This window comes from Ascidia mentula, chromosome 5, assembly GCF_947561715.1.
Source record: "Ascidia mentula chromosome 5, kaAscMent1.1, whole genome shotgun sequence".
In the NCBI taxonomy this organism is placed as follows: Eukaryota; Metazoa; Chordata; class Ascidiacea; order Phlebobranchia; family Ascidiidae; genus Ascidia; species Ascidia mentula.
In genome coordinates, this window is record NC_138570.1 from 1,887,278 (window position 1) to 1,914,709 (window position 27,432).

Sequence of the window (27,432 nt, forward strand, 5' to 3'; positions counted from 1 at the left end):
GGGGCGTTGGGGAACAACTAACAGGTTGTGGTGGTATCGATGGTGTCGGTGGTACAGAACCTAAAACAGCACGTCGTACTAAAATAGTCAACTGACTTTTGTAACCTATTTAGGACGCATATTGATATTTCTATGAAAATAAGTTTTGGTGCTGGGAAATGCCCACCGTGTAGAAATGCCCACCAAGCAAAGCAGTGATGCATTTAGCTTAAATTTATGGTTGAATGAGCGCACATGTGCGTTCTGTTGTCATGGCGAATTTTAGGGTGTTTGGGGCAGTTTTTGTGGGCTCAGTTTGTAGAGCGTAGGGCGTGGTTAGCCCAGGGTCGTGAGTTTAAACCTCACCGGGAGCTTGATTTTTAAGATCTCGCTCCGATTTGTCGGGAAAAATGGCTGATCCATTATGCAGCCGTTTCGCACCGGTTCTGGTTCTGTAGAACCGTCTCACGAAATTTATGAGATCAGCGAACCGGTTAGCATTACGTGGGACTGTCAATGGATTTTGTAACAGAACCAGCTAAAAAATATGCAATGCCTATAGGCTGCGAAGCCTGTGAACCTTGTGTTTCCACATTCAAGGTCATTTTTCTTGACTTATCACCATTTAGAGCGCCCCTGACAAACAAATAGTGCGCGTCCCTTCCTGGTTTACATCAACACTCAACCATAAAAAATTGACAAATCCATATGAATACAAGTAAAACTTCTGTCTCGTATCGGAAGCTCATCGACATATGATTCTAGTTGTCTCATTTGAGACTTTCTGTACTGTTGCGAACACTATTTAGAAGATTTTATTGCTTGCTCGCGCACAATGTTACGCACATTTAAAACATTTTAGGCCTACAAAGCTTGGCGAAAAGCTGTTTTCGTTAAAGTCCTTGACGTTTCACACAAAAAACGATTGATTTTTCATGAAATACTTTTTCTGAGACAAGAGAGAAAATATATTGAACAGATGCTAGGATTTCTTCTTTGGATGGAGGTTGGTTGGGTTATTGGATCTGCAGTTGTTCCACCTCCTCAAATAGAAGCTACAAAAAACACGTCATATATTTAAATAAGACAATGACGTTGCTGTTCAGCGAAACAATTTTTTCTTGATTCTTTGGAAAAACACGTTTTCCTATTTTCGTTTTTAACTTTGGAAAAACAACTTTTCATTAAATGTGATCTGTAGCAATACGTGGAAATCGTTGTGGCCGTTTGAATAGAATGGGGAAATAATAATCTATGAGCTGCAATGCTATACTGTCGTGCTGACTATTCAGTATAAATATTGCTAGTTTGGTGGCTTTTGTATTTCACTTTCGTCTGAGTGTAAAAAAAATATTGTTTAAAATCGCGTTGTTCAAAAACAAGACCATACATAAGTGTTATTATTTTAAAATAATTCTAACATTTTTGTCTAACGTTCTCGCATACCACCTAGGTACCTTCTGCGTACCTTTAGTGGTTCGCGTACCATCGGTTGGGAACCACTGCTGTAGATAGAGTAGCTTAAAGAGATGAAAGTTTTTTCTCTGCTTTGTGCAGATTACTTACGAACGCATGTCGGTGGGTGGACAACAAAATTGGTGGATGAAGTGCACATATTTATCGTCGGACCGACCAGATTGTAACCGTCATCACATTCGTACTCAAAAACGATACTGATAGGGTACTCCGTCTGGGCTCTCGGCTTCACGTATCCATTAACTGGATTGGCCGGAACGCATACGGTTGGGACAGGGGGCTGAATAACTGAAATTCGGGGTCAAGGTTCAAAAACGAGCTTCGCCAACCAGCCAGAAGGATATATGAACTTATGCAGTGGTGGGATTCAGCCGGTTCGCACCGGTGTTATGGAACTGTCTCACGAAATTTTATGAGATCAGCGAACCGGTTAGCATTACTGGTTACTGTCAATGGATTTTTGTAACAGAATCGGCTGAAAAATATGACTTTTGTGATTGAACCGGCTGACAAAAAATTTAAATCCCACCTCTGAACTTATGTGTTTGGAGTTGAAACAGCAAAACCACTCACTAATTATTGCATTTTTTTCTTCCAACAGGTCGTCGGCATTATGTTTTTCGGGTATCTCGCTCTAATTGGAAAAGTATGTTTGACCCAGGTTGGCTACGATACCACTGTAAGTTATTGTAACCTCTGTACTCCCTTTATATCCCCAGGTAGAGATATCAGAAAAGGTTGTATTGGTTTTCAGATGTACAGTGCTCACAATTGGTTTTCAGATGCACAATGCCTGCAACTGGTTTTCAGATGCACAATGCCTACAATTGGTTTTCAGATGCACAATGCCTACAATTGGTTTTCAGATGCACAATGCCTACAATTAGTTTTTAGATGCACAATGCCTTCAATTGGTTTTCAGATGCACAATGCCTACAATTGGTTTTCAGATGCACAATGCCTACAATTAGTTTTTAGATGCACAATGCCTGCAATTGGTTGTCAGATGCACAATGCCCACAATTGGTTTTCATATGCACAGTGCCCACAATGGGATTTTTCGAGAAAGCATACCCACAATGGTGTGATAAAGGAAGGCAGTGAAACGAGTCTTTTGGGTAAAATTGAAACACTTACGTATACATTTTCCAAATGGCACAGCTAGTGTTCCTGTAGATACACATATGCTCCGGGCAAGACCGTCCAGCACATAACCGTCTTTGCAACCGACCGTAAAAGGCGAGTTAATGGGAAATGACGTAATTTCCGGCGGAACGAAGAAACCGTTTTCTGGGGGCGTTGGGGAGCAACTAGCAGGTGGTGGTGGTGGTGGTGACGGCGGTACAGAACCTAAAACAGCAAGTCGTACTAAAATAGTCAACTGACTTTTGTAACCTTTTATTCTTCCAACTGTTTACCTTGTTTAGTGCAAGGATCTGAAAATGGAAATGTAAGTTTTTTGTCAAATAGGTCATGTAAAACAAATCAACAAAGAAAACATTAGGATTTCATTGTCCAACTTACTGCTAAAAGCAAATGATCTTGACCAACTTCCATAAGATTTACTGGTGATTCCATTTTGAAGGCTTCCAGTATAAGATGTTAATCCACTAGTTAGATATACAGTGACCAATCCACCAGTGTCTGAAAGTGATGATAGTATTATGATTTTTTAAATATTTGCTTGTCATTGATGAACAGCAAAATAAATTTTATTTGTACAGTAATCACACACAGCATTGGATTGTAGCAAGTCAAGTGAAACTAATCATAAAAAAAACTTTACCAGAAATTTTCCCATCATGAATTGCAGCTGCACAGATGTAAGAATCATCTGTATAAACTTCAGTTCCCCACAAACGATTTGATGTTTGTTGGCAACCAGCTGGGCAAGGGAACTGCACTAACGTGTCATCTCCAAAATCCAGTTGGTTTGGTTGTTTGATGCATAAATCTGTAAAATAATTGCTCAAAGTTTCAATGCAATTCATAATAAAAATATAGCTGTAAGTTATTTGTCAAATAGGTCAGGTAAAACAAATCAACAAAGAAAACATTAGGATTTCATTGTCCAACTTACTGCTAAAAGCAAATGATCTTGACCAACTTCCATAAGATTTACTGGTGATTCCATTTTGAGTGCTTCCAGTATAAGATGTTAATCCACCAGTTACATAAACAGTGACCAATCCGCCAGTGTCTGAAAGTGATGAAAGTATTATGATGTTTTAAATATTTGCTTGTCATTGATGAACAGCAAAATAAATTTCATTTCTACAGAAATCACACACAGCATTGGATTGTAGCAAATTAAGTAGAACTAATCATAAAAAAAATTTTACCAGAAATTTTCCCATCATGAATTGCAGCTGCACAGATGTAAGAATCATCTCTATAAACTTCAGTTCCCCACAAACGTAATGAGGTTTGTTGACAACCAGATGGACAAGTGTATGATGCAGAGCTTTCTCCATCAAATTCCAACTGTTTACCTTGTTTAGTGCAAGGATCTGAAAATGGAAATGTAAGTTTTTTGTCAAATAGGTCAGGTAAAACAAATCAACAAAGAAAACATTGGGATTTCATTGTCCAACTCACTGCTAAAAGCAAATGATCTTGACCAACTTCCGTAAGATTTACTGGTGATTCCATTTTGAGTGCTTCCAGTATAAGATGTTAATCCACTAGTTAGATAAACAGTGACCAATCCACCAGTGTCTGAAAGTGATGATAGTATTATGATTTTTTAAATATTTGCTTGTCATTGATGAAGAGCAAAATAAATTTCATTTGTATAGTAATCACACACAGCATTGGATTGTAGCAAATTAAGTGAAACTAATCATAAAAAAAATTTTACCAGAAATTTTCCCATCATGAATTGCAGCTGCACAGATGTAAGAATCATCTCTATAAACTTCAGTTCCCCACAAACGTGATGAGGTTTGTTGACAACCAGATGGACAAGTGTATGATGCAGAGCTTTCTCCATCAAATTCCAACTGTTTACCTTGTTTAGTGCAAGGATCTGAAAATGGAAATGTAAGTTTTTTGTCAAATAGGTCAGGTAAAACAATTCAACAAAGAAAACATTGGGATTTCATTGTCCAACTCACTGCTAAAAGCAAATGATCTTGACCAACTTCCGTAAGATTTACTGGTGATTCCATTTTGAGTGCTTCCAGTATAAGATGTTAATCCACTAGTTAGATAAACAGTGACCAATCCACCAGTGTCTGAAAGTGATGATAGTATTATGATTTTTTAAATATTTGCTTGTCATTGATGAAGAGCAAAATAAATTTCATTTGTATAGTAATCACACACAGCATTGGATTGTAGCAAATCAAGTGAAACTAATCATAAAAAAAACTTTACCTGAAATTTTCCCATCATGAATTGCAGCTGCACAGATGAAAGAATCATCTGTATAAACTTCAGTTCCCCACAAACGATTTGATGTTTGCTGGCAACCAGCTGGGCAAGGGAACTGCACTAACGTGCCATCTCCAAAATCCAGTTGGTTGGGTTGTTTGATGCATAAATCTGTAAAATAATTGCTAAAAGTTTCAATGCAATTCATAATAAAAATATAACTGTCAGTTATTTGTCAAATAGGTCAGGTAAAACAAATCAACAAAGAAAAAATTACGATTTCATTGTCCAACTTACTGCTAAAAGCAAATGATCTTGACCAACTTCCATAAGATTTACTGGTGATTCCATTTTGAGTGCTTCCAGCATAAGATGTTAATCTACTAGTTAGATAAACAGTGACCAATCCACCAGTGTCTGAAAGTGATGAAAGTATTATGATTTTTTAAATATTTGCTTGTCATTGATGAAGAGCAAAATAAATTTCATTTGTACAGTAATCACACACAGCATTGGATTGTAGCAAATCAAGTGAAACTAATTATAAAAAAAACTTTACCAGAAATTTTCCCATCATGAATTGCAGCTGCACAGATGTAAGAATCATCTGTATAAACTTCAGTTCCCCACAAACGTGATGAGGTTTGTTGGCAACCAGATGGACAAGGGTATGATGCAGAGCTTTCTCCATCAAATTCCAACTGTTTACCTTGTTTAGTGCAAGGATCTGAAAATGGAAATGTAAGTTTTTTGTCAAATAGGTCAGGTAAAACAAATCAACAAAGAAAACATTGGGATTTCATTGTCCAACTTACTGCTAAAAGCAAATGATCTTGACCAACTTCCGTAAGATTTACTGGTGATTCCATTTTGAAGGCTTCCAGTATAAGATGTTAATCCACTAGTTAAATATACAGTGACCAATCCACCAGTGTCTGAAAGTGATGATAGTATTATGATTTTTTAAATATTTGCTTGTCATTGATGAACAGCAAAATAAATTTCATTTGTACAGTAATCACACACAGCATTGGATTGTAGCAAGTCAAGTGAAACTAATCATAAAAAAAACTTTACCAGAAATTTTCCCATCATGAATTGCAGCTGCACAGATGTAAGAATCATCTGTATAAACTTCAGTTCCCCACAAACGATTTGATGTTTGCTGGCAACCAGCTGGGCAAGGGAACTGCACTAACGTGTCATCTCCAAAATCCAGTTGGTTGGGTTGTTTGATGCATAAATCTGTAAAATAATTGCTAAAAGTTTCAATGCAATTCATAATAAAAATATAACTGTAAGTTATTTGTCAAATAGGTCAGGTAAAACAAATCAACAAAGAAAACATTAGGATTTCATTGTCCAACTTACTGCTAAAAGCAAATGATCTTGACCAACTTCCATAAGATTTACTGGTGATTCCATTTTGAGTGCTTCCAGCATAAGATGTTAATCTACTAGTTAGATAAACAGTGACCAATCCGCCAGTGTCTGAAAGTGATGAAAGTATTATGATTTTTTAAATATTTGCTTGTCATTGATGAACAGCAAAATAAATTTCATTTGTACAGAAATCACACACAGCATTGGATTGTAGCAAATTAAGTGAAACTAATCATAAAAAAAATTTTACCAGAAATTTTCCCATCATGAATTGCAGCTGCACAGATGTAAGAATCATCTCTATAAACTTCAGTTCCCCACAAACGTGATGAGGTTTGTTGACAACCAGATGGACAAGTGTATGATGCAGAGCTTTCTCCATCAAATTCCAACTGTTTACCTTGTTTAGTGCAAGGATCTGAAAATGGAAATGTAAGTTTTTTGTCAAATAGGTCAGGTAAAACAAATCAACAAAGAAAACATTGGGATTTCATTGTCCAACTTACTGCTAAAAGCAAATGATCTTGACCAACTTCCGTAAGATTTACTGGTGATTCCATTTTGAGTGCTTCCAGTATAAGATGTTAATCCACTAGTTAGATAAACAGTGACCAATCCACCAGTGTCTGAAAGTGATGATAGTATTATGATTTTTTAAATATTTGCTTGTCATTGATGAAGAGCAAAATAAATTTCATTTGTACAGAAATCACACACAGCATTGGATTGTAGCAAATCAAGTGAAACTAATCATAAAAAAAACTTTACCAGAAATTTTCCCATCATGAATTGCAGCTGCACAGATGAAAGAATCATCTGTATAAACTTCAGTTCCCCACAAACGATTTGATGTTTGCTGGCAACCAGCTGGGCAAGGGAACTGCACTAACGTGCCATCTCCAAAATCCAGTTGGTTGGGTTGTTTGATGCATAAATCTGTAAAATAATTGCTAAAAGTTTCAATGCAATTCGTAATAAAAATATAACTGTAAGTTATTTGTCAAATAGGTCAGGTAAAACAATTCAACAAAGAAAACATTGGGATTTCATTGTCCAACTCACTGCTAAAAGCAAATGATCTTGACCAACTTCCGTAAGATTTACTGGTGATTCCATTTTGAGTGCTTCCAGTATAAGATGTTAATCCACTAGTTAGATAAACAGTGACCAATCCACCAGTGTCTGAAAGTGATGAAAGTATTATGATTTTTTAAATATTTGCTTGTCATTGATGAAGAGCAAAATAAATTTCATTTGTACAGTAATCACACACAGCATTGGATTGTAGCAAATCAAGTGAAACTAATTATAAAAAAAACTTTACCAGAAATTTTCCCATCATGAATTGCAGCTGCACAGATGTAAGAATCATCTGTATAAACTTCAGTTCCCCACAAACGTGATGAGGTTTGTTGGCAACCAGATGGACAAGGGTATGATGCAGAGCTTTCTCCATCAAATTCCAACTGTTTACCTTGTTTAGTGCAAGGATCTGAAAATGGAAATGTAAGTTTTTTGTCAAATAGGTCAGGTAAAACAAATCAACAAAGAAAACATTGGGATTTCATTGTCCAACTTACTGCTAAAAGCAAATGATCTTGACCAACTTCCGTAAGATTTACTGGTGATTCCATTTTGAAGGCTTCCAGTATAAGATGTTAATCCACTAGTTAAATATACAGTGACCAATCCACCAGTGTCTGAAAGTGATGATAGTATTATGATTTTTTAAATATTTGCTTGTCATTGATGAACAGCAAAATAAATTTCATTTGTACAGTAATCACACACAGCATTGGATTGTAGCAAGTCAAGTGAAACTAATCATAAAAAAAACTTTACCAGAAATTTTCCCATCATGAATTGCAGCTGCACAGATGTAAGAATCATCTGTATAAACTTCAGTTCCCCACAAACGATTTGATGTTTGCTGGCAACCAGCTGGGCAAGGGAACTGCACTAACGTGTCATCTCCAAAATCCAGTTGGTTGGGTTGTTTGATGCATAAATCTGTAAAATAATTGCTAAAAGTTTCAATGCAATTCATAATAAAAATATAACTGTAAGTTATTTGTCAAATAGGTCAGGTAAAACAAATCAACAAAGAAAACATTAGGATTTCATTGTCCAACTTACTGCTAAAAGCAAATGATCTTGACCAACTTCCATAAGATTTACTGGTGATTCCATTTTGAGTGCTTCCAGCATAAGATGTTAATCTACTAGTTAGATAAACAGTGACCAATCCGCCAGTGTCTGAAAGTGATGAAAGTATTATGATTTTTTAAATATTTGCTTGTCATTGATGAACAGCAAAATAAATTTCATTTGTACAGAAATCACACACAGCATTGGATTGTAGCAAATTAAGTGAAACTAATCATAAAAAAAATTTTACCAGAAATTTTCCCATCATGAATTGCAGCTGCACAGATGTAAGAATCATCTCTATAAACTTCAGTTCCCCACAAACGTGATGAGGTTTGTTGACAACCAGATGGACAAGTGTATGATGCAGAGCTTTCTCCATCAAATTCCAACTGTTTACCTTGTTTAGTGCAAGGATCTGAAAATGGAAATGTAAGTTTTTTGTCAAATAGGTCAGGTAAAACAAATCAACAAAGAAAACATTGGGATTTCATTGTCCAACTTACTGCTAAAAGCAAATGATCTTGACCAACTTCCGTAAGATTTACTGGTGATTCCATTTTGAGTGCTTCCAGTATAAGATGTTAATCCACTAGTTAGATAAACAGTGACCAATCCACCAGTGTCTGAAAGTGATGATAGTATTATGATTTTTTAAATATTTGCTTGTCATTGATGAAGAGCAAAATAAATTTCATTTGTACAGAAATCACACACAGCATTGGATTGTAGCAAATCAAGTGAAACTAATCATAAAAAAAACTTTACCAGAAATTTTCCCATCATGAATTGCAGCTGCACAGATGAAAGAATCATCTGTATAAACTTCAGTTCCCCACAAACGATTTGATGTTTGCTGGCAACCAGCTGGGCAAGGGAACTGCACTAACGTGCCATCTCCAAAATCCAGTTGGTTGGGTTGTTTGATGCATAAATCTGTAAAATAATTGCTAAAAGTTTCAATGCAATTCGTAATAAAAATATAACTGTAAGTTATTTGTCAAATAGGTCAGGTAAAACAATTCAACAAAGAAAACATTGGGATTTCATTGTCCAACTCACTGCTAAAAGCAAATGATCTTGACCAACTTCCGTAAGATTTACTGGTGATTCCATTTTGAGTGCTTCCAGTATAAGATGTTAATCCACTAGTTAGATAAACAGTGACCAATCCACCAGTGTCTGAAAGTGATGAAAGTATTATGATTTTTTAAATATTTGCTTGTCATTGATGAAGAGCAAAATAAATTTCATTTGTACAGTAATCACACACAGCATTGGATTGTAGCAAATCAAGTGAAACTAATTATAAAAAAAACTTTACCAGAAATTTTCCCATCATGAATTGCAGCTGCACAGATGTAAGAATCATCTGTATAAACTTCAGTTCCCCACAAACGTGATGAGGTTTGTTGGCAACCAGATGGACAAGGGTATGATGCAGAGCTTTCTCCATCAACTTCCAACTGTTTACCTTGTTTAGTGCAAGGATCTGAAAATGGAAATGTAAGTTTTTTGTCAAATAGGTCAGGTAAAACAAATCAACAAAGAAAACATTGGGATTTCATTGTCCAACTTACTGCTAAAAGCAAATGATCTTGACCAACTTCCGTAAGATTTACTGGTGATTCCATTTTGAAGGCTTCCAGTATAAGATGTTAATCCACTAGTTAAATATACAGTGACCAATCCACCAGTGTCTGAAAGTGATGATAGTATTATGATTTTTTAAATATTTGCTTGTCATTGATGAACAGCAAAATAAATTTCATTTGTACAGTAATCACACACAGCATTGGATTGTAGCAAATCAAGTGAAACTAATCATAAAAAAAACTTTACCAGAAATTTTCCCATCATGAATTGCAGCTGCACAGATGTAAGAATCATCTGTATAAACTTCAGTTCCCCACAAACGATTTGATGTTTGCTGGCAACCAGCTGGGCAAGGGAACTGCACTAACGTGTCATCTCCAAAATCCAGTTGGTTGGGTTGTTTGATGCATAAATCTGTAAAATAATTGCTAAAAGTTTCAATGCAATTCATAATAAAAATATAACTGTAAGTTATTTGTCAAATAGGTCAGGTAAAACAAATCAACAAAGAAAACATTAGGATTTCATTGTCCAACTTACTGCTAAAAGCAAATGATCTTGACCAACTTCCATAAGATTTACTGGTGATTCCATTTTGAGTGCTTCCAGCATAAGATGTTAATCTACTAGTTAGATAAACAGTGACCAATCCGCCAGTGTCTGAAAGTGATGAAAGTATTATGATTTTTTAAATATTTGCTTGTCATTGATGAACAGCAAAATAAATTTCATTTGTACAGAAATCACACACAGCATTGGATTGTAGCAAATTAAGTGAAACTAATCATAAAAAAAATTTTACCAGAAATTTTCCCATCATGAATTGCAGCTGCACAGATGTAAGAATCATCTCTATAAACTTCAGTTCCCCACAAACGTGATGAGGTTTGTTGACAACCAGATGGACAAGTGTATGATGCAGAGCTTTCTCCATCAAATTCCAACTGTTTACCTTGTTTAGTGCAAGGATCTGAAAATGGAAATGTAAGTTTTTTGTCAAATAGGTCAGGTAAAACAAATCAACAAAGAAAACATTGGGATTTCATTGTCCAACTTACTGCTAAAAGCAAATGATCTTGACCAACTTCCGTAAGATTTACTGGTGATTCCATTTTGAGTGCTTCCAGTATAAGATGTTAATCCACTAGTTAGATAAACAGTGACCAATCCACCAGTGTCTGAAAGTGATGATAGTATTATGATTTTTTAAATATTTGCTTGTCATTGATGAAGAGCAAAATAAATTTCATTTGTACAGTAATCACACACAGCATTGGATTGTAGCAAATCAAGTGAAACTAATCATAAAAAAAACTTTACCAGAAATTTTCCCATCATGAATTGCAGCTGCACAGATGAAAGAATCATCTGTATAAACTTCAGTTCCCCACAAACGATTTGATGTTTGCTGGCAACCAGCTGGGCAAGGGAACTGCACTAACGTGCCATCTCCAAAATCCAGTTGGTTGGGTTGTTTGATGCATAAATCTGTAAAATAATTGCTAAAAGTTTCAATGCAATTCGTAATAAAAATATAACTGTAAGTTATTTGTCAAATAGGTCAGGTAAAACAAATCAACAAAGAAAACATTAGGATTTCATTGTCCAACTTACTGCTAAAAGCAAATGATCTTGACCAAATTCCATAAGATTTACTGGTGATTCCATTTTGAGTGCTTCCAGCATAAGATGTTAATCTACTAGTTAGATAAACAGTGACCAATCCGCCAGTGTCTGAAAGTGATGAAAGTATTATGATTTTTTAAATATTTGCTTGTCATTGATGAACAGCAAAATAAATTTCATTTGTACAGAAATCACACACAGCATTGGATTGTAGCAAATTACGTGAAACTAATCATAAAAAAAATTTTACCAGAAATTTTCCCATCATGAATTGCAGCTGCACAGATGTAAGAATCATCTCTATAAACTTCAGTTCCCCACAAACGTGATGAGGTTTGTTGACAACCAGATGGACAAGTGTATGATGCAGAGCTTTCTCCATCAAATTCCAACTGTTTACCTTGTTTAGTGCAAGGATCTGAAAATGGAAATGTAAGTTTTTTGTCAAATAGGTCAGGTAAAACAAATCAACAAAGAAAACATTAGGATTTCATTGTCCAACTTACTGCTAAAAGCAAATGATCTTGACCAACTTCCATAAGATTTACTGGTGATTCCATTTTGAAGGCTTCCAGTATAAGATGTTAATCCACTAGTTAGATATACAGTGACCAATCCACCAGTGTCTGAAAGTGATGAAAGTATTATGATTTTTTAAATATTTGCTTGTCATTGATTAACAGCAAAATAAATTTCATTTGTACAGAAATCATACACAGTATTGTAGCAAATTAAGTGAAACTAATCACAAAAAACCTTTACCAGAAATTTTCCCATCATGAATTGCAGCTGCACAGATGTAAGAATCATCTGTATAAACTTCAGTTCCCCACAAACGATTTGATGTTTGTTGGCAACCTGCTGGGCAAGGGAACTGCACTAACGTGCCATCTCCAAAATCCAGTTGGTTGGGTTGCTTGATGCATAAATCTGTAAAATAATTGCTAAAAGTTTCAATGCAATTCATAATAAAAATATAACTGTAAGTTATTTGTCAAATAGGTCAGGTAAAACAAATCAACAAAGAAAACATTAGGATTTCATTGTCCAACTTACTGCTAAAAGCAAATGATCTTGACCGACTACCATAAGATTTACTGGTGATTCCATTTTGAGTGCTTCCAGTATAAGATTTTAATCCACCAGTTACATAAACAGTGACCAATCCGCCAGTGTCTGAAAGTGATGAAAGTATTATGATTTTTTAAATATTTGCTTGTCATTGATGAACAGCAAAATAAATTTCATTTGTACAGAAATCACACACAGCATTGGATTGTAGCAAATTAAGTGAAACTAATCATAAAAAAAATTTTACCAGAAATTTTCCCATCATGAATTGCAGCTGCACAGATGTAAGAATAATCTGTATAAACTTCAGTTCCCCACAAACGATTTGATGTTTGTTGGCAACCTGCTGGGCAAGTGTATGATGCAGAGCTTTCTCCATCAAATTCCAACTGTTTACCTTGTTTAGTGCAAAGATCTGAAAATGGAAATGTAAGTTTTTTGTCAAATAGGTCAGGTAAAACAAATCAACAAAGAAAACATTAGGATTTCATTGTCCAACTTACTGCTAAAAGCAAATGATCTTGACCAACTTCCATAAGATTTACTGGTGATTCCATTTTGAAGGCTTCCAGTATAAGATGATAATCCACTAGTTAGATATACAGTGACCAATCCACCAGTGTCTGAAAGTGATGAAAGTATTATGATTTTTTAAATATTTGCTTGTCATTGATTAACAGCAAAATAAATTTCATTTGTACAGAAATCATACACAGTATTGTAGCAAATTAAGTGAAACTAATCACAAAAAAACTTTACCAGAAATTTTCCCATCATGAATTGCAGCTGCACAGATGTAAGAATCATCTGTATAAACTTCAGTTCCCCACAAACGATTTGATGTTTGTTGGCAACCTGCTGGGCAAGGGAACTGCACTAACGTGCCATCTCCAAAATCCAGTTGGTTGGGTTGTTTGATGCATAAATCTGTAAAATAATTGCTAAAAGTTTCAATGCAATTCATAATAAAAATATAACTGTAAGTTATTTGTCAAATAGGTCAGGTAAAACAAATCAACAAAGAAAACATTAGGATTTCATTGTCCAACTTACTGCTAAAAGCAAATGATCTTGACCGACTACCATAAGATTTACTGGTGATTCCATTTTGAGTGCTTCCAGTATAAGATTTTAATCCACCAGTTACATAAACAGTGACCAATCCGCCAGTGTCTGAAAGTGATGAAAGTATTATGATTTTTTAAATATTTGCTTGTCATTGATGAACAGCAAAATAAATTTCATTTGTACAGAAATCACACACAGCATTGGATTGTAGCAAATTAAGTGAAACTAATCATAAAAAAAATTTTACCAGAAATTTTCCCATCATGAATTGCAGCTGCACAGATGTAAGAATAATCTGTATAAACTTCAGTTCCCCACAAACGATTTGATGTTTGTTGGCAACCTGCTGGGCAAGTGTATGATGCAGAGCTTTCTCCATCAAATTCCAACTGTTTACCTTGTTTAGTGCAAGGATCTGAAAATGGAAATGTAAGTTTTTTGTCAAATAGGTCAGGTAAAACAAATCAACAAAGAAAACATTAGGATTTCATTGTCCAACTTACTGCTAAAAGCAAATGATCTTGACCAACTTCCATAAGATTTACTGGTGATTCCATTTTGAAGGCTTCCAGTATAAGATGTTAATCCACTAGTTAGATATACAGTGACCAATCCACCAGTGTCTGAAAGTGATGAAAGTATTATGATTTTTTAAATATTTGCTTGTCATTGATTAACAGCAAAATAAATTTCATTTGTACAGAAATCATACACAGTATTGTAGCAAATTAAGTGAAACTAATCACAAAAAAACTTTACCAGAAATTTTCCCATCATGAATTGCAGCTGCACAGATGTAAGAATCATCTGTATAAACTTCAGTTCCCCACAAACGATTTGATGTTTGTTGGCAACCTGCTGGGCAAGGGAACTGCACTAACGTGCCATCTCCAAAATCCAGTTGGTTGGGTTGTTTGATGCATAAATCTGTAAAAAAAATTGCTAAAAGTTTCAATGCAATTCATAATAAAAATATAACTGTAAGTTATTTGTCAAATAGGTCAGGTAAAACAAATCAACAAAGAAAACATTAGGATTTCATTGTCCAACTTACTGCTAAAAGCAAATGATCTTGACCGACTACCATAAGATTTACTGGTGATTCCATTTTGAGTGCTTCCAGTATAAGATTTTAATCCACCAGTTACATAAACAGTGACCAATCCGCCAGTGTCTGAAAGTGATGAAAGTATTATGATTTTTTAAATATTTGCTTGTCATTGATGAACAGCAAAATAAATTTCATTTGTACAGAAATCACACACAGCATTGGATTGTAGCAAATTAAGTGAAACTAATCATAAAAAAAATTTTACCAGAAATTTTCCCATCATGAATTGCAGCTGCACAGATGTAAGAATAATCTGTATAAACTTCAGTTCCCCACAAATGTGATGAGGTTTGTTGACAACCAGATGGACAAGTGTATGATGCAGAGCTTTCTCCATCAAATTCCAACTGTTTACCTTGTTTAGTGCAAGGATCTGAAAATGGAAATGTAAGTTTTTTGTCAAATAGGTCAGGTAAAACAAATCAACAAAGAAAACATTAGGATTTCATTGTCCAACTTACTGCTAAAAGCAAATGATCTTGACCAACTTCCATAAGATTTACTGGTGATTCCATTTTGAAGGCTTCCAGTATAAGATGTTAATCCACTAGTTAGATATACAGTGACCAATCCACCAGTGTCTGAAAGTGATGAAAGTATTATGATTTTTTAAATATTTGCTTGTCATTGATTAACAGCAAAATAAATTTCATTTGTACAGAAATCATACACAGTATTGTAGCAAATTAAGTGAAACTAATCACAAAAAAACTTTACCAGAAATTTTCCCATCATGAATTGCAGCTGCACAGATGTAAGAATCATCTGTATAAACTTCAGTTCCCCACAAACGATTTGATGTTTGTTGGCAACCTGCTGGGCAAGGGAACTGCACTAACGTGCCATCTCCAAAATCCAGTTGGTTGGGTTGTTTGATGCATAAATCTGTAAAATAATTGCTAAAAGTTTCAATGCAATTCATAATAAAAATATAGCTGTAAGTTATTTGTCAAATAGGTCAGGTAAAACAAATCAACAAAGAAAACATTAGGATTTCATTGTCCAACTTACTGCTAAAAGCAAATGATCTTGACCGACTACCATAAGATTTACTGGTGATTCCATTTTGAGTGCTTCCAGTATAAGATTTTAATCCACCAGTTACATAAACAGTGACCAATCCGCCAGTGTCTGAAAGTGATGAAAGTATTATGATTTTTTAAATATTTGCTTGTCATTGATGAACAGCAAAATAAATTTCATTTGTACAGCAATCACACACAGCATTGGATTGTAGCAAATTAAGTGAAACTAATCATAAAAAAAATTTTACCAGAAATTTTCCCATCATGAATTGCAGCTGCACAGATGTAAGAATAATCTGTATAAACTTCAGTTCCCCACAAACGATTTGATGTTTGTTGGCAACCTGCTGGGCAAGTGTATGATGCAGAGCTTTCTCCATCAAATTCCAACTGTTTACCTTGTTTAGTGCAAGGATCTGAAAATGGAAATGTAAGTTTTTTGTCAAATAGGTCAGGTAAAACAAATCAACAAAGAAAACATTAGGATTTCATTGTCCAACTTACTGCTAAAAGCAAATGATCTTGACCAATTTCCATAAGATTTACTGGTGATTCCATTTTGAAGGCTTCCGGTATAAGATGTTAATCCACTAGTTAGATATACAGTGACCAATCCACCAGTGTCTGAAAGTGATGAAAGTATTATGATTTTTTAAATATTTGCTTGTCATTGATTAACAGCAAAATAAATTTCATTTGTACAGAAATCATACACAGTATTGTAGCAAATTAAGTGAAACTAATCACAAAAAAACTTTACCAGAAATTTTCCCATCATGAATTGCAGCTGCACAGATGTAAGAATCATCTGTATAAACTTCAGTTCCCCACAAACGATTTGATGTTTGTTGGCAACCTGCTGGGCAAGGGAACTGCACTAACGTGCCATCTCCAAAATCCAGTTGGTTGGGTTGTTTGATGCATAAATCTGTAAAATAATTGCTAAAAGTTTCAATGCAATTCATAATAAAAATATAACTGTAAGTTATTTGTCAAATAGGTCAGGTAAAACAAATCAACAAAGAAAACATTAGGATTTCATTGTCCAACTTACTGCTAAAAGCAAATGATCTTGACCGACTACCATAAGATTTACTGGTGATTCCATTTTGAGTGCTTCCAGTATAAGATTTTAATCCACCAGTTACATAAACAGTGACCAATCCGCCAGTGTCTGAAAGTGATGAAAGTATTATGATTTTTTAAATATTTGCTTGTCATTGATGAACAGCAAAATAAATTTCATTTGTACAGAAATCACACACAGCATTGGATTGTAGCAAATTAAGTGAAACTAATCATAAAAAAAATTTTACCAGAAATTTTCCCATCATGAATTGCAGCTGCACAGATGTAAGAATAATCTGTATAAACTTCAGTTCCCCACAAATGTGATGAGGTTTGTTGACAACCAGATGGACAAGTGTATGATGCAGAGCTTTCTCCATCAAATTCCAACTGTTTACCTTGTTTAGTGCAAGGATCTGAAAATGGAAATGTAAGTTTTTTGTCAAATAGGTCAGGTAAAACAAATCAACAAAGAAAACATTAGGATTTCATTGTCCAACTTACTGCTAAAAGCAAATGATCTTGACCAACTTCCATAAGATTTACTGGTGATTCCATTTTGAAGGCTTCCGGTATAAGATGTTAATCCACTAGTTAGATATACAGTGACCAATCCACCAGTGTCTGAAAGTGATGAAAGTATTATGATTTTTTAAATATTTGCTTGTCATTGATTAACAGCAAAATAAATTTCATTTGTACAGAATTCATACACAGTATTGTAGCAAATTAAGTGAAACTAATCACAAAAAAACTTTACCAGAAATTTTCCCATCATGAATTGCAGCTGCACAGATGTAAGAATCATCTGTATAAACTTCAGTTCCCCACAAACGATTTGATGTTTGTTGGCAACCTGCTGGGCAAGGGAACTGCACTAACGTGCCATCTCCAAAATCCAGTTGGTTGGGTTGTTTGATGCATAAATCTGTAAAATAATTGCTAAAAGTTTCAATGCAATTCACAATAAAAATATAACTGTAAGTTATTTGTCAAATAGGTCAGGTAAAACAAATCAACAAAGAAAACATTAGGATTTCATTGTCCAACTTACTGCTAAAAGCAAATGATCTTGACCGACTTCCATAAGATTTACTGGTGATTCCATTTTGAGTGCTTCCAGTATAAGATGTTAATCCACCAGTTACATAAACAGTGACCAATCCGCCAGTGTCTGAAAGTGATGAAAGTATTATGATTTTTTAAATATTTGCTTGTCATTGATGAACAGCAAAATATATTTCATTTGTACAGAAATCACACACAGCATTGGATTGTAGCAAATTAAGTGAAACTAATCATAAAAAAAATTTTACCAGAAATTTTCCCATCATGAATTGCAGCTGCACAGATGTAAGAATAATCTGTATAAACTTCAGTTCCCCACAAATGTGATGAGGTTTGTTGACAACCAGATGGACAAGTGTATGATGCAGAGCTTTCTCCATCAAATTCCAACTGTTTACCTTGTTTAGTGCAAAGATCTGAAAATGGAAATGTAAGTTTTTTGTCAAATAGGTCAGGTAAAACAAATCAACAAAGAAAACATTAGGATTTCATTGTCCAACTTACTGCTAAAAGCAAATGATCTTGACCAACTTCCATAAGATTTACTGGTGATTCCATTTTGAAGGCTTCCGGTATAAGATGTTAATCCACTAGTTAGATATACAGTGACCAATCCACCAGTGTCTGAAAGTGATGAAAGTATTATGATTTTTTAAATATTTGCTTGTCATTGATTAACAGCAAAATAAATTTCATTTGTACAGAAATCATACACAGTATTGTAGCAAATTAAGTGAAACTAATCACAAAAAAACTTTACCAGAAATTTTCCCATCATGAATTGCAGCTGCACAGATGTAAGAATCATCTGTATAAACTTCAGTTCCCCACAAACGATTTGATGTTTGTTGGCAACCTGCTGGGCAAGGGAACTGCACTAACGTGCCATCTCCAAAATCCAGTTGGTTGGGTTGTTTGATGCATAAATCTGTAAAATAATTGCTAAAAGTTTCAATGCAATTCATAATAAAAATATAGCTGTAAGTTATTTGTCAAATAGGTCAGGTAAAACAAATCAACAAAGAAAACATAAGGATTTCATTGTCCAACTTACTGCTAAAAGCAAATGATTTTGACCGACTTCCATAAGATTTACTGGTGATTCCATTTTGAGTGCTTCCAGTATAAGATGTTAATCCACCAGTTACATAAACAGTGACCAATCCGCCAGTGTCTGAAAGTGATGAAAGTATTATGATTTTTTAAATATTTGCTTGTCATTGATGAACAGCAAAATAAATTTCATTTGTACAGAAATGACACACAGCATTGGATTGTAGCAAATTAAGTGAAACTAATCAAAAAAAAAATTTTACCAGAAATTTTCCCATCATGAATTGCAGCTGCACAGATGTAAGAATAATCTGTATAAACTTCAGTTCCCCACAAACGATTTGATGTTTGTTGGCAACCTGCTGGGCAAGTGTATGATGCAGAGCTTTCTCCATCAAATTCCAACTGTTTAACTTGTTTAGTGCAAAGATCTGAAAATGGAAATGTAAGTTTTTTGTCAAATAGGTCAGGTAAAACAAATCAACAAAGAAAACATTAGGATTTCATTGTCCAACTTACTGCTAAAAGCAAATGATCTTGACCAACTTCCATAAGATTTACTGGTGATTCCATTTTGAGTGCTTCCAGTATAAGATGTTAATCCACCAGTTACATAAACAGTGACCAATCCGCCAGTGTCTGAAAGTGATGAAAGTATTATGATTTTTTAAATATTTGCTTGTCATTGATTAACAGCAAAATAAATTTCATTTGTGCAGAATTCATACACAGTATTGTAGCAAATTAAGTGAAACTAATCACAAAAAAATTTTACCAGAAATTTTCCCATCATGAATTGCAGCTGCACAGATGTAAGAAAAATCTGTATAAACTTCAGTTCCCCACAAATGTGATGAGGTTTGTTGACAACCAGATGGACAAGTGTATGATGCAGAGCTTTCTCCATCAAATTCCAACTGTTTAACTTGTTTAGTGCAAAGATCTGAAAATGGAAATGTAAGTTTTTTGTCAAATAGGTCAGGTAAAACAAATCAACAAAGAAAACATTAGGATTTCATTGTCCAACTTACTGCTAAAAGCAAATGATCTTGACCAACTTCCATAAGATTTACTGGTGATTCCATTTTGAAGGCTTCCGGTATAAGATGTTAATCCACTAGTTAGATATACAGTGACCAATCCACCAGTGTCTGAAAGTGATGAAAGTATTATGATTTTTTAAATATTTGCTTGTCATTGATTAACAGCAAAATAAATTTCATTTGTACAGAAATCATACACAGTATTGTAGCAAATTAAGTGAAACTAATCACAAAAAAACTTTACCAGAAATTTTCCCATCATGAATTGCAGCTGCACAGATGTAAGAATCATCTGTATAAACTTCAGTTCCCCACAAACGATTTGATGTTTGTTGGCAACCTGCTGGGCAAGGGAACTGCACTAACGTGCCATCTCCAAAATCCAGTTGGTTGGGTTGTTTGATGCATAAATCTGTAAAATAATTGCTAAAAGTTTCAATGCAATTCATAATAAAAATATAACTGTAAGTTATTTGTCAAATAGGTCAGGTAAAACAAAGCAACAAAGAAAACATTAGGATTTCATTGTCCAACTTACTGCTAAAAGCAAATGATTTTGACCGACTTCCATAAGATTTACTGGTGATTCCATTTTGAGTGCTTCCAGTATAAGATGTTAATCCACCAGTTACATAAACAGTGACCAATCCGCCAGTGTCTGAAAGTGATGAAAGTATTATGATTTTTTAAATATTTGCTTGTCATTGATGAACAGCAAAATAAATTTCATTTGTACAGAAATCACACACAGCATTGGATTGTAGCAAATTAAGTGAAACTACTCATAAAAAAAATTTTACCAGAAATTTTCCCATCATGAATTGCAGCTGCACAGATGTAAGAATAATCTGTATAAACTTCAGTTCCCCACAAATGTGATGAGGTTTGTTGACAACCAGATGGACAAGTGTATGATGCAGAGCTTTCTCCATCAAATTCCAACTGTTTACCTTGTTTAGTGCAAGGATCTGAAAATGGAAATGTAAGTTTTTTGTCAAATAGGTCAGGTAAAACAAATCAACAAAGAAAACATTAGGATTTCATTGTCCAACTTACTGCTAAAAGCAAATGATCTTGACCAACTTCCATAAGATTTACTGGTGATTCCATTTTGAAGGCTTCCGGTATAAGATGTTAATCCACTAGTTAGATATACAGTGACCAATCCACCAGTGTCTGAAAGTGATGAAAGTATTATGATTTTTTAAATATTTGCTTGTCATTGATTAACAGCAAAATAAATTTCATTTGTACAGAATTCATACACAGTATTGTAGCAAATTAAGTGAAACTAATCACAAAAAAACTTTACCAGAAATTTTCCCATCATGAATTGCAGCTGCACAGATGTAAGAATCATCTGTATAAACTTCAGTTCCCCACAAACGATTTGATGTTTGTTGGCAACCTGCTGGGCAAGGGAACTGCACTAACGTGCCATCTCCAAAATCCAGTTGGTTGGGTTGTTTGATGCATAAATCTGTAAAATAATTGCTAAAAGTTTCAATGCAATTCATAATAAAAATATAACTGTAAGTTATTTGTCAAATAGGTCAGGTAAAACAAATCAACAAAGAAAACATTAGGATTTCATTGTCCAACTTACTGCTAAAAGCAAATGATCTTGACCGACTTCCATAAGATTTACTGGTGATTCCATTTTGAGTGCTTCCAGTATAAGATGTTAATCCACCAGTTACATAAACAGTGACCAATCCGCCAGTGTCTGAAAGTGATGAAAGTATTATGATTTTTTAAATATTTGCTTGTCATTGATGAACAGCAAAATAAATTTCATTTGTACAGAAATCACACACAGCATTGGATTGTAGCAAATTAAGTGAAACTACTCATAAAAAAAATTTTACCAGAAATTTTCCCATCATGAATTGCAGCTGCACAGATGTAAGAATAATCTGTATAAACTTCAGTTCCCCACAAATGTGATGAGGTTTGTTGACAACCAGATGGACAAGTGTATGATGCAGAGCTTTCTCCATCAAATTCCAACTGTTTACCTTGTTTAGTGCAAGGATCTGAAAATGGAAATGTAAGTTTTTTGTCAAATAGGTCAGGTAAAACAAATCAACAAAGAAAACATTAGGATTTCATTGTCCAACTTACTGCTAAAAGCAAATGATCTTGACCAACTTCCATAAGATTTACTGGTGATTCCATTTTGAAGGCTTCCGGTATAAGATGTTAATCCACTAGTTAGATATACAGTGACCAATCCACCAGTGTCTGAAAGTGATGAAAGTATTATGATTTTTTAAATATTTGCTTGTCATTGATTAACAGCAAAATAAATTTCATTTGTACAGAATTCATACACAGTATTGTAGCAAATTAAGTGAAACTAATCACAAAAAAACTTTACCAGAAATTTTCCCATCATGAATTGCAGCTGCACAGATGTAAGAATCATCTGTATAAACTTCAGTTCCCCACAAACGATTTGATGTTTGTTGGCAACCTGCTGGGCAAGGGAACTGCACTAACGTGCCATCTCCAAAATCCAGTTGGTTGGGTTGTTTGATGCATAAATCTGTAAAATAATTGCTAAAAGTTTCAATGCAATTCATAATAAAAATATAACTGTAAGTTATTTGTCAAATAGGTCAGGTAAAACAAATCAACAAAGAAAACATTAGGATTTCATTGTCCAACTTACTGCTAAAAGCAAATGATCTTGACCGACTTCCATAAGATTTACTGGTGATTCCATTTTGAGTGCTTCCAGTATAAGATGTTAATCCACCAGTTACATAAACAGTGACCAATCCGCCAGTGTCTGAAAGTGATGAAAGTATTATGATTTTTTAAATATTTGCTTGTCATTGATGAACAGCAAAATATATTTCATTTGTACAGAAATCACACACAGCATTGGATTGTAGCAAATTAAGTGAAACTAATCATAAAAAAAATTTTACCAGAAATTTTCCCATCATGAATTGCAGCTGCACAGATGTAAGAATAATCTGTATAAACTTCAGTTCCCCACAAATGTGATGAGGTTTGTTGACAACCAGATGGACAAGTGTATGATGCAGAGCTTTCTCCATCAAATTCCAACTGTTTACCTTGTTTAGTGCAAGGATCTGAAAATGGAAATGTAAGTTTTTTGTCAAATAGGTCAGGTAAAACAAATCAACAAAGAAAACATTAGGATTTCATTGTCCAACTTACTGCTAAAAGCAAATGATCTTGACCAACTTCCATAAGATTTACTGGTGATTCCATTTTGAAGGCTTCCAGTATAAGATGTTAATCCACTAGTTAGATATACAGTGACCAATCCACCAGTGTCTAAAAGTGATGAAAGTATTATGATTTTTTAAATATTTGCTTGTCATTGATTAACAGCAAAATAAATTTCATTTGTACAGAAATCATACACAGTATTGTAGCAAATTAAGTGAAACTAATCACAAAAAAACTTTACCAGAAATTTTTCCATCATGAATTGCAGCTGCACAGATGTAAGAATCATCTGTATAAACTTCAGTTCCCCACAAACGATTTGATGTTTTTTGGCAACCTGCTGGGCAAGGGAACTGCACTAACGTGCCATCTCCAAAATCCAGTTGGTTGGGTTGTTTGATGCATAAATCTGTAAAATAATTGCTAAAAGTTTCAATGCAATTCATAATAAAAATATAACTGTAAGTTATTTGTCAAATAGGTCAGGTAAAACAAATCAACAAAGAAAACATTAGGATTTCATTGTCCAACTTACTGCTAAAAGCAAATGATCTTGACCGACTTCCATAAGATTTACTGGTGATTCCATTTTGAGTGCTTCCAGTATAAGATGTTAATCCACCAGTTACATAAACAGTGACCAATCCGCCAGTGTCTGAAAGTGATGAAAGTATTATGATTTTTTAAATATTTGCTTGTCATTGATGAACAGCAAAATAAATTTCATTTGTACAGAAATCACACACAGCATTGGATTGTAGCAAATTAAGTGAAACTAATCATAAAAAAAATTTTACCAGAAATTTTCCCATCATGAATTGCAGCTGCACAGATGTAAGAATAATCTGTATAAACTTCAGTTCCCCACAAATGTGATGAGGTTTGTTGACAACCAGATGGACAAGTGTATGATGCAGAGCTTTCTCCATCAAATTCCAACTGTTTACCTTGTTTAGTGCAAGGATCTGAAAATGGAAATGTAAGTTTTTTGTCAAATAGGTCAGGTAAAACAAATCAACAAAGAAAACATTAGGATTTCATTGTCCAACTTACTGCTAAAAGCAAATGATCTTGACCAACTTCCATAAGATTTACTGGTGATTCCATTTTGAAGGCTTCCAGTATAAGATGTTAATCCACTAGTTAGATATACAGTGACCAATCCACCAGTGTCTGAAAGTGATGAAAGTATTATGATTTTTTAAATATTTGCTTGTCATTGATTAACAGCAAAATAAATTTCATTTGTACAGAAATCATACACAGTATTGTAGCAAATTAAGTGAAACTAATCACAAAAAAACTTTACCAGAAATTTTCCCATCATGAATTGCAGCTGCACAGATGTAAGAATCATCTGTATAAACTTCAGTTCCCCACAAACGATTTGATGTTTGTTGGCAACCTGCTGGGCAAGGGAACTGCACTAACGTGCCATCTCCAAAATCCAGTTGGTTGGGTTGTTTGATGCATAAATCTGTAAAATAATTGCTAATAGTTTCTGGCCACACTGTTCTTTTTTTCTTTGAATTTTTGTAGGAAATTGATTTTGCTGCACGCTTAATATTAATGTCAAGCCACTACAGCACCACTACATATCACTGAAATCAGGTGATAAATTGAGAGGGATTTTATTTTCAGTAGATTAAATTTTTCAGCTATTACTTTTTTCATAGGTCAACAGGAAAAATATTTCAACCACCGTCGGAAAGCCCATAAAAATCCCTTTACAGCGATACCTAACTTGCGCGCGATTTCGTGGGGGCTCTATGTTTACCGACTGAATATTAAGTATGATCGTCATAACAAGAATCAGTCTTTTCCTCATAACTTTGGCTACAGTTCGACGGGAAAGACAATTATACTAACATTGCAAAGCTTACACAAAAATCTTTCCAACGATAGGCTATAAATGTTTACCGGCCGAATATTGTTCATAACCACGGCCCCCCAAAAACAGTATTTTGATCATAACTTTTTTCTAGGCACAACAGGAAAAATATTCAGTTTTATGCAAGGCACCTTAGAGATATTTAACTTAGTCACTATAGGGCTAAACTCATATAAGGCAAACATGTTCGAGCCTTCAACGGGTTGATACCTTACAACCACACGCCGCGCAAGCGTCGCAATGCCACAGTTGAACCTTGGTAGATTTTTTAGCTAATTACCAAGCATGGCAACACCATACCTAAACCTATTATGTATGCACTAATCCGTACGTTATTCACGTGCTTGGCCGCACAAGACATACTCGCAAAACAGCCGATTGTGTGATTAGAATGGCCGGAGATAAACGGTGGAAATTTTTTGATATTTAAATAGGTCAACAACTATTTAAGATTGCGAAAACTTACGAATCAATGCGACAATTTTATGTTACTGTGTACGTACTGTTTGCAATACATCAGTTTGATTTTCTTACAATATCGTCAAGGGACCCACTGTGCAACCTATGCGGAACCCCAGTTTGGAAACCCCTGAAGTAGACGACTTACCACCAATACAAACGGTGTCATGTGATGAGAATAATCCGTTTGAAAGGCAAACAGCACCTCCTGAACCTTGTCTAGTGTATCCAGAGTTACATTGGAATGTCACAGGTTCGTTGACGTTCCATGAAGTCTTTCCCACAGGAAGAGAGAAACCGTTAGGTGGCGTTGTAGGGTTTGTACACATTACAGACGGAGGCAAAATGCCTGAAAAAAATATGGTGTAGTAGAACCAATTGCACATGGTATACCTGACTTAAACATACTTAAAAATACTTTTTCAGATTACCAAATCATTTCCCCAGCAAATCAAAATATTTCTTAAATGCGGTAGGACTATGCTGACTTTCAAAGCGGTCCTATCGAAATAGTCTCGAATCTTCGTGTTAGAAATAGGTTTTCTCCTCGTCGGCGAAGATGGAAAAAATAGAGATGGAGAAAAACGCTCAGCGGGGCAATCAAAATGATCGCGAAGAAGTAGCAAGCTTCACAGATCAAGCGTAAAAAATCAGGGGTGATGGGGTTAGCAGAAGGAAAACGAAACAAGCGTAAACCCCAATGAATCATACAAGTAGTGCGTAAACATGACATGGATTTAAAAATAAAAATCAGTACCAACGTCATAACTCGAGTGAATCACGTTTCTTTACCTTCACTCACTTATATCAAACTCTAAACAAGTTCAAAATGTGTCCAGAGGAATAAGCATGAGAACAACAGCAAGACTTTGTACATGTTTAGGCCACAGGGTGTATTCGAACAACATGGCCACCAATGCCCAACAAAAAATTTGCTTTGTTCGTGATGACGCGTTGGCTACAGCACACCACGTGTGTAAAACGCGCTGCAGCGTGACCTGAAAAATGTGCAGTGATACGCACTGCCACACTTGTAGTACTTGCTTTCATTCGGTCGCATTTTTGCCAAAAGTGTAACGCATTGGTTCTCAGGACGTAAATGATTTGGTTTATTCGTCTAAATTGTATTCGGTATACAATATTCGGTTTCGGTCCGAAGCTAAGTTAAACTGCGGTACAACACTAGTTATTGTTCAAGTTCATGTGTTCAAGTTCACGTGATGAAGTTAATGTGTTCAAGTTCATGTGGCCCCATGTAAACAAAAACGTAATTTCGATTACGGACAAAATATTGTAGCTATGTCCCGATACACAATTTTTGATTTTTACCCAGTGTTGTGCAGTATATGCCTAATATAAACTGTCGTTCAGCGAATTTGTGTAATGAAGCAAACGAAATTTGTGTAACGATATGTGTGGACAATATTAAAACTAATTATTCACCTATTGTTGTATCAGTGGCAGAAATAGGATAAGTTGTAGAGCCTGAAAATGTTATTCTATTTAAAAATTGTTCTATACGCATTAGTGCAAAACGAAGATGTGTTTCTTTCATTTAATGACATTTTATAAAAAATTCAAAACATTTTACCTTCTGGTGTTGTTTCTGGACTGGTCCCTGTCGAAGTTGAAGTACCTTTAAAACCATTTTACAGCATATTAAAACAACTGAATTTAACTCCAGGTGAGGCAAATGTGGCTATGGAGTCTAAATGTAACATGAAAAAGCAAATCAGAGATAAAATGGACAATCAACAAAATTGTACCTGTTGTGTTTGTAGATGC

General features: G+C 34.7%; 1 protein-coding gene across 1 annotated transcript; it reads right to left on the reverse strand.

Moving 5' to 3' along the window:
- Positions 1-808: 808 nt before the first annotated feature.
- LOC145901809 (uncharacterized) lies at positions 809-27,251 on the reverse strand. The gene is made up of 82 exons (XM_082989610.1): positions 27,239-27,251; positions 25,796-25,996; positions 24,607-24,774; positions 24,351-24,470; positions 24,095-24,262; positions 23,833-23,952; positions 23,539-23,706; positions 23,283-23,402; positions 23,027-23,194; positions 22,765-22,884; positions 22,471-22,638; positions 22,215-22,334; positions 21,959-22,126; positions 21,147-21,266; positions 20,891-21,058; positions 20,629-20,748; positions 20,335-20,502; positions 20,079-20,198; positions 19,823-19,990; positions 19,567-19,686; positions 19,311-19,478; positions 19,049-19,168; positions 18,755-18,922; positions 18,499-18,618; positions 18,243-18,410; positions 17,981-18,100; positions 17,687-17,854; positions 17,431-17,550; positions 17,175-17,342; positions 16,913-17,032; positions 16,619-16,786; positions 16,363-16,482; positions 16,107-16,274; positions 15,845-15,964; positions 15,551-15,718; positions 15,295-15,414; positions 15,039-15,206; positions 14,777-14,896; positions 14,482-14,649; positions 14,226-14,345; positions 13,970-14,137; positions 13,708-13,827; positions 13,414-13,581; positions 13,158-13,277; positions 12,902-13,069; positions 12,640-12,759; positions 12,346-12,513; positions 12,090-12,209; positions 11,834-12,001; positions 11,016-11,135; positions 10,760-10,927; positions 10,498-10,617; positions 10,204-10,371; positions 9,942-10,061; positions 9,686-9,853; positions 9,424-9,543; positions 9,130-9,297; positions 8,868-8,987; positions 8,612-8,779; positions 8,350-8,469; positions 8,056-8,223; positions 7,794-7,913; positions 7,538-7,705; positions 7,276-7,395; positions 6,982-7,149; positions 6,720-6,839; positions 6,464-6,631; positions 6,202-6,321; positions 5,908-6,075; positions 5,646-5,765; positions 5,390-5,557; positions 5,128-5,247; positions 4,834-5,001; positions 4,572-4,691; positions 4,316-4,483; positions 3,536-3,655; positions 3,242-3,409; positions 2,980-3,099; positions 2,874-2,891; positions 2,593-2,805; positions 1,546-1,743; positions 809-1,034 (listed from the first exon to the last, which is right to left on the reverse strand). Exons 2-82 carry the CDS (start codon positions 25,974-25,976, stop codon positions 1,024-1,026), a joined length of 11,565 nt encoding a protein of 3,854 aa, XP_082845736.1. The 5' UTR covers positions 25,977-25,996; positions 27,239-27,251; the 3' UTR covers positions 809-1,023.
- Positions 27,252-27,432: the final 181 nt, after the last annotated feature.

Coding starts and splice junctions, on each gene's coding strand:
- LOC145901809 (XM_082989610.1), bottom strand. CDS start 25,976: ATGTGTACAAACCCTACAACGCCACCTAACGGTTTCTCTCTTCCTGTG. Junction 24,775..25,795: donor TGACACCGTTTGTATTGGTG/GTAAGTCGTCTA, acceptor ATTATTTTACAG/ATTTATGCATCAAACAACCC. Junction 23,195..23,282: donor AAGATCATTTGCTTTTAGCA/GTAAGTTGGACA, acceptor TTCCATTTTCAG/ATCCTTGCACTAAACAAGGT.